At 38.6% G+C, this 18145-nt stretch overlaps 1 protein-coding gene and 1 pseudogene across 1 annotated transcript; one reads left to right on the forward strand and one right to left on the reverse strand.

The window, feature by feature from the left end:
* Positions 1-388: 388 nt before the first annotated feature.
* On the reverse strand, positions 389-2258 carry LOC148197032 (uncharacterized; annotated as a pseudogene).
* Positions 2259-8451: 6193 nt separating this feature from the next.
* LOC124827090 (trans-resveratrol di-O-methyltransferase-like) lies at positions 8452-17767 on the forward strand. The gene is made up of 2 exons (XM_088093164.1): positions 8452-9229; positions 17281-17767. The coding sequence occupies exons 1-2, from the start codon at positions 8570-8572 to the stop codon at positions 17572-17574; spliced, it is 954 nt and encodes a 317-aa protein (XP_087949290.1). The 5' UTR covers positions 8452-8569; the 3' UTR covers positions 17575-17767.
* Positions 17768-18145: the final 378 nt, after the last annotated feature.

Raw genomic sequence — 18145 nt, forward strand, 5'->3', positions numbered from 1 at the left:
TTCATTCACTTGTTAGTATATGATTGAAGGAACTTGGTTGAGGGAGTTGGCTGGAGTGGCCGTTGTGGGGTTGCGTCTCTGTCGTGGTGCATAAAGGTTGCCATCGTGAAGGGCTATCTCGGTTGAGGTAAGTTGTGCATTTAAAAATTCATTATGAGTTACAATGCTCTCTTGAATCTGTTTGATGTTAGTGTATGTTGTTGTTTGATTGAGAAAGATTGGTTTTTAATTGGAATAAGGGGCAAGGCACTGGCATGCCAGTGAGAAGGTTTAAATAACCTTAACTGTAGTTTAGGAAAATTAAAAGCAAACGAGGTGGTGAAGATTGAGCAACAGTGCGAATTGTTGTAACTGTTGCGTTTGCTTCTAATGCCTGCAAGTGTGTGCTCTAAGTACGCCAAACTTCAACCGTGAACCTTTCAACCTCTAATTTCCCCTTGATTTGCTTCCAATGAACGTAGAGATACTTAGCTTCTCCCTTGTGCTTCTGCACAAGATTTTGTGTATCAAAGTACCAATATCTGTCCTAATTGTGATGAACATGATCTCTGAGATGAGGATATCCTTGGTACAAGTATTTCAATGGATTGAAAACAGGAACTTCTCTCTCAAATTTATGCAGAAATCTGCTTCCATGTCTGTAATCTACAGGATTGTACAGTGGAGACTATTTCTTTGACATGAAATTTGGTCGAAAACACTTCTCTATAACCTTAGCCTCCTCCTTCAACATTTCTCTCATGTCTTTAATATTTCTCTGAACTTTGTAAGATCGTGTCGACCCATTAGAATTGCCAGGCACAGGGACTTTTTTAGATGTATATGGAATTCTATTGCTCTCAAAGCAGAAATTTGTAGATCTTTTTGAGTGAAAACCTTTCCTTTTTTCAGCATCAGACAGACACATATATGCCTCAAAAAATTATCCAATTAACGTTTAATTAACTTGTTTAGTGAACAACACTGTGTGTCAGAAACTCACCTCAGATATAAGTTTGAAAGCAATTTCAGCCTTTTGATGTTTGTTCTTCTCCGGATGAAGTTGCAGGGGTGAATAAAAAGCAACAGTTGTTGTTATAAAAGAGAAAGAAACCATGAAAAAAAGAAGAAAAAAAAGGAGTTAAGCCTACCAAGTTTATGGTATTGCTGGCGGATGGTGAGCAACCCTACATTTTCTTCCACCTATGAGAACCCAATATGGAGAGATTAATTAGCATGATCATATAAAATAAGAGAGAAAAGTGGTAGTATAGTATGTATGAAATATTCACTCCAAGAATGCAATACCAATCTATGAAAGGTGGCTTAGAAGGGTTTGAGACAAGTGTATGAATACAGCCAAGTGACCTCAACAGTATGAATAGCAGGGGTTCAGTTTTAATTTAAGAAAATTAGGTCAAAGGCTAAGTTTAGAAGAGACCTCAACAGCTAAAGCATAACAACCGTGGAAAAAACTTAGAAACCCATATTAGGAATATAGGTATGATGAAAATATATATAGGTCCCTACCTTTATATGAAACTTTTGGTTGTAGGTAGATGTCTATATTGCTTTTTACTGTTTGATTAATTTGAGAAATGAGACTCACTAAATGAAAAATAAAAACCCTATTAAAGAGATTTATAAATTTTTAAATTTTTAACTTAAACTAGCAACAACAAAAGTTTATAAAGGTAGCACCATAGGCACAAATAGTCACGAAACCCACTTAGATTCCTGAGCTGGCAGCTGATAATTGCAAAAAGAAAAAGAAAAGCAAGTAAAAGTAATTTGTATAAATGACTACTATGTATATTAAGACAATGCTTTATGAAATAAGAAAAGAGTCCCCTTATATATGTTATCTTGTTCCCAACATCGGAGGCATCAATGTGTTGTATGAGCTTTGGAAGCAGAGCAGGCATGATGGTTTTCATTGAAACAAAAAGTTTGGCCACATCGCTTCTGTCATCCTGAGGGTCCAAACCATGAGGGAGAGTCACCATTTTTACCAGTGCCTCCTCCTTGTTAACATTGTTATTCATCTTGCAATTCACCAAATTAACATTGTTATTGATCTTTGATGGGTATGTCTGTTGAGCAGAAGCTGAATCTTGGTATAAATGGCACTTTAGAATAGCTGTAGGAGCATACACCATTAGCATGTTTGAACCATTATGTCCAAGTCCAACAGATAAGCCTCCCTCTTCTTTCTTACACACACTGCGCACCTTTTCTCTTCTCTGTTGCTTCGTTTTTGTCAACAATTCCTTACACATTACAAACCAATCTCTGTCATGTCAGTGCTCTCACTTCTCCTTTTTCTCTGTTTCATATTTTACCAATTAGCTTCATAATAATATCGTATTGATCCGTATATTTAGTTACTCACTCTCGTAATCTCGAAATTGGCATTTAGATCTAGAAAATGTAGCCGTATTGTCTTTATTTTCAACTGTGGACTTCTATTTGATTTAAATTATGATTTGTATGGTAAAAGGGCAGTGAATCAGCCCTATCACAACATGTTGTGAATTTTGCAGTGCTGGTCCATCAATGTTTTGTCATATTTACGTTAAATATTATACTACTTTAATCCCTCAAACATTAAAATATAGATTGAACTTATGTATTATTGTTTATCTCACATATTATATACATTATTTTCCAGTGCTGGTCCATCCAAAGTGTTACTAAAAAACACCTTGGCAGTTCCCAGTTTTGACTGAATTTTGATGGTTTAGTATACTATTATGCACTTAGACCATTATATCAGGAATTGAACTATGCTACCAACTTTTATAGATCACTTTAGACTTGCTCAAAGTGTGACACAACATAGAAATGGTAGATTTCGAAATCTGACTTTGTTATGGCCAAAACTGCAGAATAATCACTCCCTCACACCACCAAAAGTGAGTTTATAACATTCAATTAACTAGGCAATGTTAAAAGTCACTGTAGAATGTATAAGTGCATAAGACCAACCCAGAAAACAGCAACAAGGTGGAGTTAAACAGAAATTACATGAAATACCTAAAAATCACTACTCAAAACTGAAAAATATTGTACTAATTTTGCAAACTGCACTAAACTAGGAAAATATACTACAAATAAACTATCCTAACAAGTTAAGAATGGTAGAACGTTGCTATTTAAGCACTGCCAGTACATAAAACACCTAAAACTCAAAATTACACCATGTCAAAAGACGAGACAAGAATAGTGTGTGGATGGATCAAGGAGCTTAGAATGCCAGATGGATATGCTTCTAACTTGTCCAGATGTGCCAATGTTCAGAATGGTACTGTTCAAGGGTTGAAGAGTCATGATTGTCATGTATTTATGGAGACTTTCATCCCTCTTGCGTTCAGTTGTTTGCCAATGCACGTGTTAAATCCACTGATAGAAATCAGTAACTTCTTTAAAGATTTGTGCTGCACGACACTAAAGGAAGAATCCCTTAAAAAGATGGATGAAAATATCCCGATTATTCTCTGCAAATTGGAAAGAATATTCCCTCCTGCATTCTTTGATTCAATGGAGTACATTCCAATTCATCTTGCATATGAAGCTTGGCTTGGGGGACCCGTGCAGTACAGGTGGATGTATCCCTTTGAAAGGTTTATGGGAGAATCCAAACGGTCAGTTAAAAATAAAGCTAGAGTGGAAGGCACAATTTGTGCAGCTTACTTGCACAGAGAGACAACTTATTTTTGTTCACATTATTTCAAGAACTTCATGTTGTCCCCCACTCATGTCAGAAATGAAATGCAATGGCAAGTTGAACCACGTCAAGGTGCATTATCAGTTTTCCGACAATCAGGCCGTCACGCAGGGAAAGAATTCACTCATTGGTTAACTGATACTGAATTCAACTCCGCTCATGTCCATGTCTTGATCAATTGCAGTGAAGTGAAGTCGTACCTTGAGTATGTCATCATCCATCTATAATCTATCAAAAGGTTTAATTGTTATACACTAATTAATTTCATTTGTACCAGCTCATTTGTTGTGGCTGAGCAAGTCACAGAAGGAAATACTTCTGCTAGAATACACTCTGAGTTTCCCCATTGGTTTAGAAATCATGTCCGTAGTTTTGTCCTCCGTTTAGAGTTAGGTTAATTTGACTATTGTTTTTATAATTTTGTTAGTACCTTTGTAGGTTTTTAATCAGGCATTAACTCCCACGGTTCAAGAGTTAAGACATCTCTCCAATTGGCCAATGAGATGTGTCAAAGAATGGCACACTTACTTCATCAATGGTTACAAATTCCATACACATGAATGGTCTAAAGGAAAGAAAACATCAAATTGTGGTGTGTATGTCAAGGGCCTAACAGAGGGGTCTTATGATGATTTCTACGGCATCATTCATAAAATATATGAGTTAGAGTACAACCGCACTACTTCTCCAAACAGAGTGGTACTGTTTTATTGTGAATGGTTTGATCCTTCTAGAGCTGGTACTAGAGTCGATCCACGCTTTAATATTGTCGAACTGAACCAGAGATTAAGATATGGGCCTTTTGATCCTTTCATTCTACCATCTAATGTCAGTCAGGTTTATTATGTGCCATATCCACCATTTCGCAATATTGACAAGCGTGGTTGGGCCGTAGCAATACAAACGAAGCCTAGAGGTCGCATAGACTCAAATGAAGTTGAGGAAGATGTAGCCTACCAACTTGACCAAATGTCACAATCACAAGAAATTATCGAAGTTGAACGTATAACCGCATTGGTCGACCCTGATGGTGATGGAGATGAATTAGAAGCAACAATACAAGGTGATGAAGAACAAGAGGAAGAAGAAGAAGAAGAAGAAGAAGAAGAAGATGAAGAAGAACAAGAAGAAGAAGATGATGGTGATGATGACGATGAAGAAGAAGAACAAGAAGAAGAAGACGATGCTGAAGATGAAGATGAAGATGAAGATGATGATGATGATGACGATGATTGAATGTTGAACATCTATTGTAGCAAATTGGACTATCATTTCATTACCATTATCTAAAATACCATCTTTAAGTTGTTTGCAATTACTTATACATTGACTTTGAAAACAATTCATCCTTCTATATTTGTTTATATTTTTTTCGCTTTATTTGTAACCATTTGAGTGCAATAATGACAGGACAAGGTTCAGAGCGTCCTGATAAAGGAAAAGGGGTAGCAAGGCCTACAAAGAGACAACGGCAGGCACCAAAGTATGTACTTAGGGTGCCTGCTAGACTACCTACCCCTGCTCCCGGTACTACATCATCTGTGGGGCCTTCTCCTACCCCTAGTATACAGACTCCTACACCTGCAGTAGCCCCTACTCCTCCTCCTGCAGTACACCCTTCTACTACCACTGCAGTAGACCCTTCTCCTCCTCCTGCAGCACACCCTTCTACAACCCCCACTCCTCCCCCTATTCTTATTACCCCCACTCCTCTCCCTGACCCTACTTCTATACCTTCCTCATCTTCTGTACCTCCTTCTGAGACTGTCACACCACTTGGTCATCCAGATTCAAGTGGTGATGCTGAAGATCTTGACCCGCCCCTCCATGATCGACCATGGATTGAGCCCTATGGTAAAGGGTAAGTTTATAATCTGTTGATATCATTTGATGTTTAAACCATATTGTAATTGAAATGAGTTTTTTTATGCAGGTTTATTCCATCTAGGGTTGCTTCCCAGGCCATCACACGTTCAATAAAGCAACAGTTTTTAAGTCCATGGCCTACTTGGGGAGCAATACCTGACGACGACAGAAAGGCATTCTGGGAGCGTTTTCAGGTGAACAATCCACTAAACTAATTGTCGCTCTTATTTTAGTATGTTCTGTAATCAATGTTTGTTCTCTTTAATGTTACAGATGAAGGTGCAGTGGAAACCTGAACATGAAACTCAGATACACAGAAATTTCCACATGAAAGCATCTCATCGGCTGTCAGAGATGTTTAGGGATGCCCGGAATGCAGCACAGCGCCCTAATTGGCTGGGTGAGCACATTTGGAACTCTTTACTGGCCCATTAGAATACAGTAGAGTTCCGCAATAAGTGTGCCAAAGCCCAGCGGAACAGAGCGTCTGAAAGGGGTGGCACCCTGCATACTGGTGGGTCGATCACCATTCATGAGCATGCCATTCGTATGGTATAATCTCATTACATAACTTTTTCTTTCATACACAAGTTATGTATATTGTATTTCATATGTACGCTTGTAATTCTTAATTATGTTACAGGCACAGACTCTAGGACGGGCGGTCCATGTTGATGAGGTCTTTGCACAGACTCATGTTCGGAAGGGAACTAATGAATTTGTTGATGAAAGATCTCGGAAGACTCATGTAAGCAAATAACACTATTACTAATTTTTTATTTCTGTTATACTATCGTTCTCTGACATTGCTTTTAATGTTTCAACAGGAAGACTTTTCTACGAGACTTTCACAGGTTAGATCTGAACATGAGTCAGCTCCTACACCGGATGATGCCAGTAATGCAGATGATGACATCCGTAGGACACAGTGCTGGATCGACATCGTTGGTGGGAAGAAAAAGGGACGAGTATATGGTGCGGGACAGCTTGCTGCAAACTATACAGCATCCAGAGGAGGTACTCTGAAGCACCAGCCTTCTTCTTCCACCACTACTCCTGACGAGGTTCTTCGCCTGAGGCAGGAACTCCATCAACGTGACCAGGAGATCACTGATCTCAGAACAGAGTTTACGAACTTCAAGGCCCTGATCATGAGAGTCTTGCCTGAAACCTCACAGGAAGTACAAAATATCCCTCTGACCCACCCACGAGCCTCCTCATCACCTGCTGCCACTCAGCAGCCCACTTCAGTCCAACCCTCATCAGTCCAACCCTCATCAGTCCAACCCACACCAGTCCAGCCATCAATAGAGGAGCAGGATGATGAAAATCATTCTGATGATAGTTATGTACATTATTAGGTTTCATTTTCTTATTACTTGTTAGACAAACATTTGGATATTAGAACATTTTCAGTTGATATCATTTCAATGTTAGATGTACTTACAGACTTTGGATGTTACAACATCCTTGTGTTACATTGTTTTATGTTTGAACTATCCCATACATTATTTATACATTAATGGATGTCTTGTGGATTATTTTATGTGCATTGGATATTGATCATTGATTGGATCTTTGAGATGCACATTATGCATGTTTGTATGTGTTTGAAAACTGTTATGCAGGTCTGTTTGTAATTGAAATTTGTTATACAGGTCTGGGTTGCACAAGAAAATCCATTTTGCTGAAACCTGCCCTGCATTTTACCGAAGGCTTTTGCCCTTCGGTAAATGCCCTCGTATGGCCATTACCGAAGGCTTTCGCCCTTCGGTAAATACCATCGTATGCTCATTAGCGAGGGCTCCTGCCCTTCGGAACTTACCGAGGGCTTTCGCCCTTCGGTAAGTACCGAAGGCTTTTGCCCTTCGGTAAGTACCGAAGGCTTTTGCCCTTCGGTAATTAGCGAGGGCTTTTGCCCTTCGGTAATTACCGAAGGCTTCTGGCCCTCGGTAATTACCGAAGGGCGAAAGCCCTCGGTAATGGTTAGCGACAGGGGATTTACCGAAGGATTTTTGGCCGCCGATAGGCCTTCGGTAAACACCCATTATCGACGGCCTATGGCATTTTCCGAGGGCTTCTGGCCTTCGGTAATGCCCTACTTTTTTGTAGTGATAACCGAGGTAGAAAAGCCCCTTATGGCCTCGGTTAAGGTACACTCAAAGCAGAAAAGCTAGCGGATGAAAAAAAAAAATAAAAAAGGACTCTACTACCTCGGTTCAAGCTACAACTAAGGCAGTAGAGGGGGACATACTGCCTCGGTTCAAAGGGAACCGAGGCATAAAGTCCTACGAAAAAAAATAAAAAAAAATCAAAAAAATCTACTGCTTTGGTTGAACCAAGGCAAAATCGTACCCTTTTATGTCTCGGTTCGCGTCCTGCCTCACCTAAATATGCCTCGGTTCGAAAACTGATGTTTACTAGTGCCACTTTCTGTTATAACTTAACCTATATAAAAGGTGTTATTATATTTCTAGTTATACCATTACTTCACATTTTAAACATACTAATTATAATGGATATAAATAGTTACTATTAAAAATATTTTTTTTAATATTGCTATTTTCATGCGGTGGTTTCGCCATTTTGTCATATACATATCTAAAACAGACACTGTAAACAACAAAATCATTTCTTCCAAAATATTGATAATATTTATTGTTATTGGTATTATTATTTTATGATGAAATTTCATTTATATTTATTATTATTTAATTATAAAAAAAAGTTATCTACTAACTATCGAAAGCGGAAGTGATTATGAAAATATAATTTTCCTTAAAGTTAGAAATAAAGCACCAAGATATTTATGTAGCACACCTTTTGATCATTATAAATACACCGAGCTAATACGAGATTTAATACCACACAAACTTGCCTAATTATATATGGAAACCGAGGGTGAAGAGCATGCTTCAAAATTGTTTCGAGCTCAAACCCATGTTCGGAATTATATCTTGAAATTCATAAACTCTTTCTCTTAAGTGTGCTATTGAGATGAGCATACCAGATATCATACACAACTATGGCCAACCTATGCCACTCTCACAACTCATTGCTTCATTACCAGTCCACCCATCCAAGACTTCCTTTATCACCCGCTTGATGAAAATTTTGACTCATTCTGGTTTCTTCTCTGAGCACCATGCCACCCCAAATCAGCCTGAAGTCATGTATCTGATAACTGATGCATCTATATTACTCCTAAAGGACCACCCCTTTAGTATGAAACCTCTGACGCAATTAATATTTAATCCAGTTATGATTAATCCATGGTTTCAATTCTCTACCTGGTTCACAAATGAAAACCCTTCACCGTTTCACAGTGAAAATGGTATGGGATTCTGGGATTTTGCTGGACGTGAGCCTAATTTCAATAACCTTTTCAATGAAGTCATGGCTATGGACAGTCGATTGGTTTCCACTGTGGTGATTGAGAAGTATAAGAGATTGTTCGAGGGAATAGAATCATTGGTTGATGTTGGAGGAGGAACAGGGACTATGGCCAAGGTCATTGTTGAGTCCTTCCCACAGGTAAAGTGCATTGTATTTGATCTTCCACATGTTGTTGCAGGCTTGGAAGAAACTCAGAACATAAAATATGTCGGAGGAGACATGTTAGAAGCAATTCCTCAGGCTGATTCCGTTATGTTGAAGGTAAATATATACTCTCTCCCCCCATCTCTCTATCTCCTTCTCTCCCCCTTTCTCTATATATCTATTATCATAAAATGTTTGTTGTTATGTCAACAACCCCTTTTATGGCTTCAGTTGTGATATTGAAGATATTTTTGAAACTTTTAAATTTTGTAGGGATATATTTTAAAGAAGTTGGAAGATTAAAATCAAATTTAATTGCCCTTCTTATGGATGGAGTTGTGATATTAAAGATATTCTTGAAACTTTTAAATTTTGTGGGGCAACATTTTCAAAAAGTTGGAAGATCAAAATCAAATTTAACTATGTTTATAAAGATTAAAAGCATATTTTACCAGGGCTTGGTGTTAAGCATATATCAGTTTTGGTGTTTCTATTATAGGTTCAATTGTAGTTTTCTATTCACCCTAGCTTATATACAGGGCTATACCTTCTTCTGTAGCCTTGACTTTTCACAACAATAGCAAAGCTTTATTTTCTCTTTCATATATCACCTTTCGTTAACACTTAGGAATAAATGACTGTAAGAAATTTAAGAAATGCAGGGGAATACTGATAAGAGATATTAGAAGGATTCGTAAGACACAGAAAAAGTAAATTGCGTTTGTTATTGAATGCACTAGAAGGCAACATATATAACAAGGTGTGACAGCGAAAATAAAGGAAACCAAATTAACTGAGTTACAAGAGCTAAAGCTAATAACAACTTGAGTTAAAACACTTAACATTCTTTCTTAATTTAAGCTGTCAAAAAGTAACACTCCTATTTCCTTTTTAAGAAACTCAAATCTATCAAATTTGAGTGTTCTTGTGAAAAGATCTGCTAGTTGAAAATCAGTCTTGCAATAGGTCAGTTCACCATGTTTCTCAAAAAATGGTATTTTACCTCGATGTGCTTGCTTCTTCCATGACTCACAGGATTTCTAGCCAAGTTTATGGCAGACATGTTATCCATCTTAAACTGCATCAGACTCTCTTTAAATATTTTTAACTCTTTCAACAATTCTCTCAACCAAACTCCTTGGCACACTGCATAGCATCCAACTATGTATTCTGCTTCACAACTTGATAAAGCAACAACTGTTTGCTTCTTAGAGCACCATGAAATAGGTGCTTTATTCAAGAAGAAAATATTCCCTGATGTGCTCTTCCTTTCAACTTGATCACCACCGAAATCTAAATCAGCATAGCCAACCAGCCTCAACTCATCCTTCTTCATACCATATGGAAACAAAATGCCATAACTCGCAGTCCCTTTAACATATCTCAATATTCGTTTAGTAGCAATCATATGGCTCCTCTTTGGATTTCCCATGAATCGGCTTATCAGACCAACTCCAAACATTAAATCTGACTTGTTGTTGCATAAGAACCGCAAACCCAACAATTTGTTTATAAGCTGTTTCATTCACATCTTCTTCATTTTCATCTACCTTTAATTTGGCGTTAGCCTCAAGTGGACTTCTAACATCATTGCATAAATTCATCTTGAATCTTTCCAATAAATCTTTCACATACTTTTGCTGATGCATCAGTAATTCTGCAGTTGTATGAGTAAACTCCATACCTAAGAAGTAACTAAGCCTTCCAAGATCTGTCATCTCGAACTCAGTTTCCATCATCTGTTTGAACTCATCAATCTCCTTCAAACTTGAGCCAGTCACCAACAAATCATCAACATACAAAGAGATCATCATTCTGCCACCGTTGGCACTCTCCTTCACGTACAAACTATGCTCTACAACACACCGTTCAAATCCACGACTGAGGAAGAAGGAGTCAATCCTTTTGTTATAAGCCCTGGGAGCTTGTCTCAACCCATAAAGCGCCTTATGCAGCTTGTACACCTGATGTTTCTTGTCCTGCTTGTTGAATCATGGGGGTTGTTGAACATAGACTTCCTCCTCCAAAGGTCCATGCAAAAATGCAAATTTAACGTCAAGTGCAAATAATGACCATTTTCTAGCACAGGCAATAGCAAGAACTAATCGTATAGTTTCTAACCTTACCATAGTTGCAAAAACTTCTGTGAAGTCTACTCCTTGCTTCTGCAGAAAACCTCTTGCCACGAGTCTAGCCTTATGCTTCAAAACCGCGCCATCTGGATTCAACTTTCTCTTGAATACCCACTTCACCCCAATGCAATGCTTTCCATCTGGCAGATTAACTAGGCTCCATGTCTTATTCTTCTCAATTGATTTGAGTTCTTCAACCATAGCCTTCTTCCAAACTAGTTGTGTCAAGGCTTCACCTACATCTATCGGTTCTGTCCCAGCCATCAATGCCATGTGAACTAGATCTCCTTCATTATTCACTCCTATATCTGAATATAATTCGTAATATGAAAACCTAGACAGTCTAGAAGATTGTCTTCTCAGTCTCCATTGTGTGTTCTCCAGATCTGCATCATTCCCAACAATATCAGCAGTTTTCGTTCCATATTGTATAGGATCATTAGAGATTCCATGCACTTCCGACATCTTCTTACGGTTGGTCTGTTCGCGCTCCCAATCCTAGTTCTCGTCTTCTAGGACTATTACATCCCTTCTTATCACCATTTTTTCTTTGATAGGATCGTAGAGCTTATATGCGCCAGTTGGATGATATCCAACAAGCACCATTGTCTCTCCTTTATCTTATAGCTTTGATCTTCTTTGATCTGCAATGAGACAGAAAACCAAGGATCCAAACACTTTAAAGTAATTAATAGAAGGTTTCGTACATGTCCAAGCCTCAAGTGGCACCTTGCCTACAAGTCTCTTGGTGGGACATATGTTCAAAATGTGAGCAGTTCTTGATACGGCTTCGCCCTAGAGATTTCGTGGCACATTTTTCTCTCTCAGAAGACACCTGGCAATATTCACAATTGTCCTCTTCCTCCTTTCTGCCAAGCCATTATGTTGAGGAGTGTAGGGCGCTGTTACCACGTGAATAATCCCATTGTCTTGGCAGAATTTCTGAAACGCATAAGACGTATATTCACGTCCTCCATTAGTTCTAAGCACTTTAATCAATTTTCCACTCTTCCTTTCTACACTGATTTTGAACTTTTTGAATACCTCAAGTGCTTCACTTTTCAACTTTATTATATACACCCATACCATTCTACTAAATTCATCAACAAAGGTAATAAAATACCTATTTCCAGCCAAGGTTGAAATTTACAGGGGGCCACATATATCAGAGTGTACCACCTCAAGACACTCTTTGGATCTCATCTCCAATCTTGTTTGAAATGGTCTTCTAGTTTGCTTTCCAACAATGCAAGATTCACAAACGTTTCCTAGTATGCTGATATATGGTATTCCAGAAACCAAACCTCTCTCACTTAGCTGCTTTAGATCCTTAAAATTCAAATGGCCAAATCTTAAGTGTCATTTCCAGTTTTCATCATCTTTCACAGTAGAAAAACAATGCCAGCTTCCTACTACATCCATACAAACTTGAAACGTTCGATTTTTAGAGATCAAAAAGATCAACATCTTATTTTTGTCAAATACTTATACTTGGTCATGATTTCCCATGACTACCGTGAAACCTTTCTCTTCCAATTGTCCAATACTTAACAAATTGCACTTCATTGTTGGCACTAGCAGAACATTTTCTATGATAGCATGAGAGCCATCTTTCCTCTTTATGACAACATTTCTCATTCCTTCTACTTTTAGTGTGTTATCATCTACAAACTTTACTCTACTTTTCTTTGATTCGTCCAAACTGATCAACCACTCCCTGTTGCATGTCATGTGATTCGAGCACCCCGAATCCAAGTACCAAGATTTACTTAAAGAATTTGTATTTTCAAAAGTAGTTGTTGCCATCATAGTTAATGGCTCTGAATCTGAATCATCTTGTGCTATATACACTTCTTTGTTTTGTTGTTTCTTCTTCTACTTGCCTTTATTTCAGTAACACTGATACGCGTAATGCCCTATCTTGTGACAGTTGAAACATTCTATATTCCTTTTATCTTTCTTCTTCGCGGTTTTCTCAAAGCCACCGTTGCCTTCCATAGATTCAGATTTCTCATCTTGCTCATTTACACTGTTTTCATTTTTCCACTCTCTTCTTACTGGTTTTCCTTTCCACTTCTTGAATTTCTTTTTCTCTTCACTTCTGATATGTTGTACCTTTAGTGCTTGCTCATCATTCTTGACGGGATTTCGTTCTACCAATCTCATTTAATGTGCCTCCAAGGAACTTTGAAGTTCCTCAATCTTCAACTTCTCAATGTCTCTGGATTCCTCAATGGCCACCATAATATAATCAAACCGTTGAGGTAGTGATCGCATAATCTTCTCCACTATCATGAGATCACTAATGGATTCGCCACATCCTTTCATTTGATTGGTAATAATCAAGATTTTGTTGAAGTAATCACTAACCTTGTCATTGTCCTCCATTTGCAGAAGTTCATATTGTCTCCTCAATGTCTGAAGTTTTACTTTCTTTATCTTCTCCCCTCCAGCATGACAGCGCACCATAATGCTCGAAGCTTCTCTCGCCGTAGTAGTATTTTGTATCTTTCCAAAATGCATGTCATCCACGTATTGATGGATGATGAACAAAGCTTTATCATCTTTCTTCCTTAACACCTCCTTCTGATCCTCCGAGCCGCAAAAATCAGACACAAAATCCACTCCCTCTACCGCATTGTTGACGTCTTGAAAACGAAACAAGACCCTCATCTGCGTGTTCCACCTGTTCCAATTTTTGTCTATGAGGACAGGAAAATTCGTGGTAGGGATATCAACCATGATCCACCCTCTTTTTGTTGCTCAAGAACTGTTTTCTTTGGACGTTCCAACCGCACTTGGCCAACCACATTGTACCCAGATACACAATGCTCCTTAGGTCCTCTCTCGACCAAGGCTCTTGATACCATTGCAAGAAATGCAGGGAAATACTGATAAGAGATATCAGAAGGATTCGTAAGACACAGAGAAAATAAACTGTGTGTTATTGAATGCACTAAAATGCAACGTATATAACAAGGTGTGACAACGAAAATAAAGGAAACCGAATTAACTGAATTACAAGAGCTAAAACTAATAACAGCTTGAGTTAAAACACTTAACAATGACAAGGGACTTGCTTCGATTTCCTTTTTAAAGAATGAGTTTTGTTACTTTTCACATCAATAATATAAAAACTTGTCGAGTATAATAATATTAAATAATGTACGTGTGTGTGAATTTTAAATCATGAGGCATTGATTTAGTTGAAGTCACAGAAAATCTAAAAATATGCAATTACAGAATGTGATCTTCATTCAACCTAACTCCGATCACCTAATCCTTGTCGGCCACCCACCCACTAGTAAGGTCGTGTCTCTTCCACCACCCACCACTAGTGCAATCAAGGGAAATGACATCGGTTATTTTCGCTTAAAGGCACCGGTTCCACAACCAAGGCATATACAGGCGAGGTAAAAAAAGTAGGCTTTTTGACTCGGTTCGGAACCGAGGCATAAGGGTTCGGATTCTGCCTCGGTTCACAGACAACCGAGGCAGTAGAGTGTTTCTATTTTATTTTTTTTAGTTCCAAATGGCACATCCATTTTTCCAGACCGCAAATGGAAGGTATGCAATTTTGTTGTCTTGGATATTAGAAACTTCTTTGATTGCGCTGAGTAGAAAAACCACTGTCATCTTCATCTTTGATGAAGGCTTTAAATCTGGCGAGGCCACCACTTCCACTATATGCTTGGCTTATGTTTGTAGCTTGATGATCTGACGGAGCTGGACAGCCACAAATCCCAACTTTGACAATAAATGTAGCTATGCTTCGTTTTCCAGGGCCCTCGCTCTCAATCCATATGTGACCTCCAATGAGGTTTACAAATTTGAATCAATTTTGTGGAGGAGTCAGACTTAATAGACGAAAGACAATAATTATTTACACTTATTGTAATAAAATCCATTTAGCATATTGAGAATTGAGAGACTGCAAAAAATTCAAAATACTATTCGATGTTTCCCCCTACATTTTACAAATTGCAAGCCCAAGACCTGCACCACTGCTAGAGGAGGATTGATATTCCTGTAGAACAGAGAAACCTGTAGAATAGAAGAGGAGGAGATTGCGCGTGAATCGAAACCTGTAGAACAGAGAAACCCAAAAAAACCCCAAAGCTATTACCTTACCTATGTCGCCGACGAGTATTGCCATCAGCGTCACAGCTCCTGACTCGCCGCCCAATCTCGCCGGAGAGAATCACAACTCCTCAATCTCCTCTACTCAGAGCCTCTGCGCCGCGTTTCATCGCCGCTTCCTCCTTCACGCCCTGCCACCTACGTCGTCAGCGAGTATTGCCATCAGCGTCACAGCTCCTGACTCACCACCCAATCTCGCCGCCCAATCTCGCCGAAGAGAATCACATCTCCTCGATCTCCTCTACTCGGAGCCGTCGCGCCGTGTTTCATCGCTGCTTCCTCCTTCACGCCTTGCCAGTAAGTCGATGTCTTTGACAATGACGGTTGGTGGGTAGGGAAGATCTCCATGGCAACCGCCGGGGTCAGTAGGAGTGCCATCATCAAAAACACCGAAACCTAAAGACACTACCTTCACCATGCAAAATGTCGTCCGGCAGTGCCTCACCTCCACGCAACTACTAAAGTCAGAAAATTTCATTTAAATAAACCAATATGTAGTGAAGAGGGGGAACGCGAGTAGCAAGGGAGGCGAGCAGTGGTGGAGAATGCGAGCAGTGGTGACGGGGCGCAACGGAGGAGGGGCAACCACGGCGACGGAGGCGTGATGAACTTGGTGGTGGAGACGCGGCGAGGGAGGCACGAGTAGTGGTGGAGCCTGAGTAGTGGTGGTGGAGAGCAAAGTGCAGAGAAAGAAGAAAACTCTTCGCGAAGAAAGTGTTTACGCGAGGCAGTGGCACCCTAAAGGTTTCAACACTCAAAATAATTAATATTATATGCCTCGGTTCACCAAGCCACCGAGGTAGTAGCACCCCGACCAAAAAGGTGTCAGAGGCTTCGTTTTACTTTATGTTTTTTGTAGCGTTATGTGTTTCGGTTTTTTTTTTATAACGAGTTAGTAGCTATGTTTCCAAAAAGGTGTGATATGAAAGGTAAGAATTAAGTCAAATCTGAAGGGTTATATGCCTCGGGTGGTTATTTAACCGAGGTAATAGAGCTATTATGCCTCGGGTGGTTATTTAACCGAGGTAATAGAGCTATTATGCCTCGGTTCTCTTTGAATCGAGGCTTATAAGTTGGCTAAAATTGCAAAAATGTCACTGCATTTTCATATGTTTTGGTTTTCTATAAACCGAGGCGTATTAGCCACGTTATTATCCCAATTCTGCACTAGTACACATACACTGCTTAGACGTTCCGCAAACCCGTTCTGATCTACGAAAAGAGCTAATTGATGAGTAGGCTTCCTCTATTGATTTAGGGAATACGATTTGGGACATGATGGGGTTGGTGTGCCTCGGCAGGAAAGAGATTAAAAGAGTATAGCAGAAGACCGCCTTTTTTTTCTTGCTGCCATCGGGTCGACATGTAAACAAGGTAAATCCAATGGCAACCAAAAATGGGAGGTACCACATTGATTGACATTGGGAAGAAGACGATCCAAAAAGCGAAAGCTCACCTAACCGAGATCGACAGGGAGATATATGGCTAGGGCGGCGGTGGCAGTGGTGACGGTGGTGGGTGACAACACGTCCCGATTCATCTTCCTATGAGAGAGTGTAGTTACATATTAGATGTAGTTTGATTGTGAACTAAAACATTGATACATTATTTAAAATTATTATGCAAAGACATGTTTTTATTAGATTCACTTATAAGAATACTAAAATCCTTTGAAGAGCATAGAAGGAATGCCCGTAATGACAAATTAGTAACCTCTAGAATAAATATAATACAAACCTATCCACTAACTTAAAGAGGGCCTCATATGGAAATATCACCCTATAAATACATAGCACAGAAACAAAAAAAAACGAATATGCATCATATAGACAACGCTTTTTGATTTCCGTTTTTAATTTTGTGATTCTTATCCTTTTTACTTTGACAATCAAATAGTGGGTATTGCACGACTGGAAGGACAAGGAATGTGTGAAAATACTGAAAAATTGCAAGGAGGCAATAGCTAGCGAAGGAAGGGTTCTAATCATAGACATCGTGATGGAGAATAAGAAGGAAGACCATGAATTAACTGAGACGCAGTTTTTCTTTGATATGCAGATGATGATGTTGTTCGCCGGAAAAGAAAGATACGAGAAAGAGTGGGCCAACCTCATTTTCTCTGCTGGTTTCAGTGACTACAAGATTACTCCCACTCTCGGATTAGTGTCTATTATTGAGATTTATCCCTAGTGTGATACTTCTGAAAAACGAGTTCATGAAATACTATTTATGTCTATCATAAATTTCTGTATGTTTTCTTTCTGTTTGAGTTTAATTTTCTGTTATCAATTGATGGAACTTTCAAAAAGTATTTACTACATATGACATGTCAAATACATAAAAGAAATTAATATTATTTGTCATCTAAAACTTTGAAATAATGTTATTTAGCCTTCTATTAAGTGAGATTTCAATTTATGTTAAATTTCTTAATATTTCTCTTACATTAAAATAAAATATAATTTAAATAAAATTAAATAGATCCTTTTGTCAAATTATTGCATCACACACACACACACACACACACACACACACACACACACACACACACACACACACACACACACACACACACACACACACACACACACACACACACACACACACACACACATATATATATATATATATATATATATATATATTAAATATTGATATATTTTATTTTAGTATAAAAAAATTATCATCTTAATATAAGAGTTTTAATTTTATTAATATGCAATTAAAATGAGGATTAACTTTACACCCGTGCAAAAATATA

Source organism: Vigna umbellata, chromosome 6 (genome assembly GCF_029865625.1).
Source record: "Vigna umbellata cultivar VRB3 chromosome 6, Vumbellata_1.0, whole genome shotgun sequence".
In the NCBI taxonomy this organism is placed as follows: Eukaryota; Viridiplantae; Streptophyta; class Magnoliopsida; order Fabales; family Fabaceae; genus Vigna; species Vigna umbellata.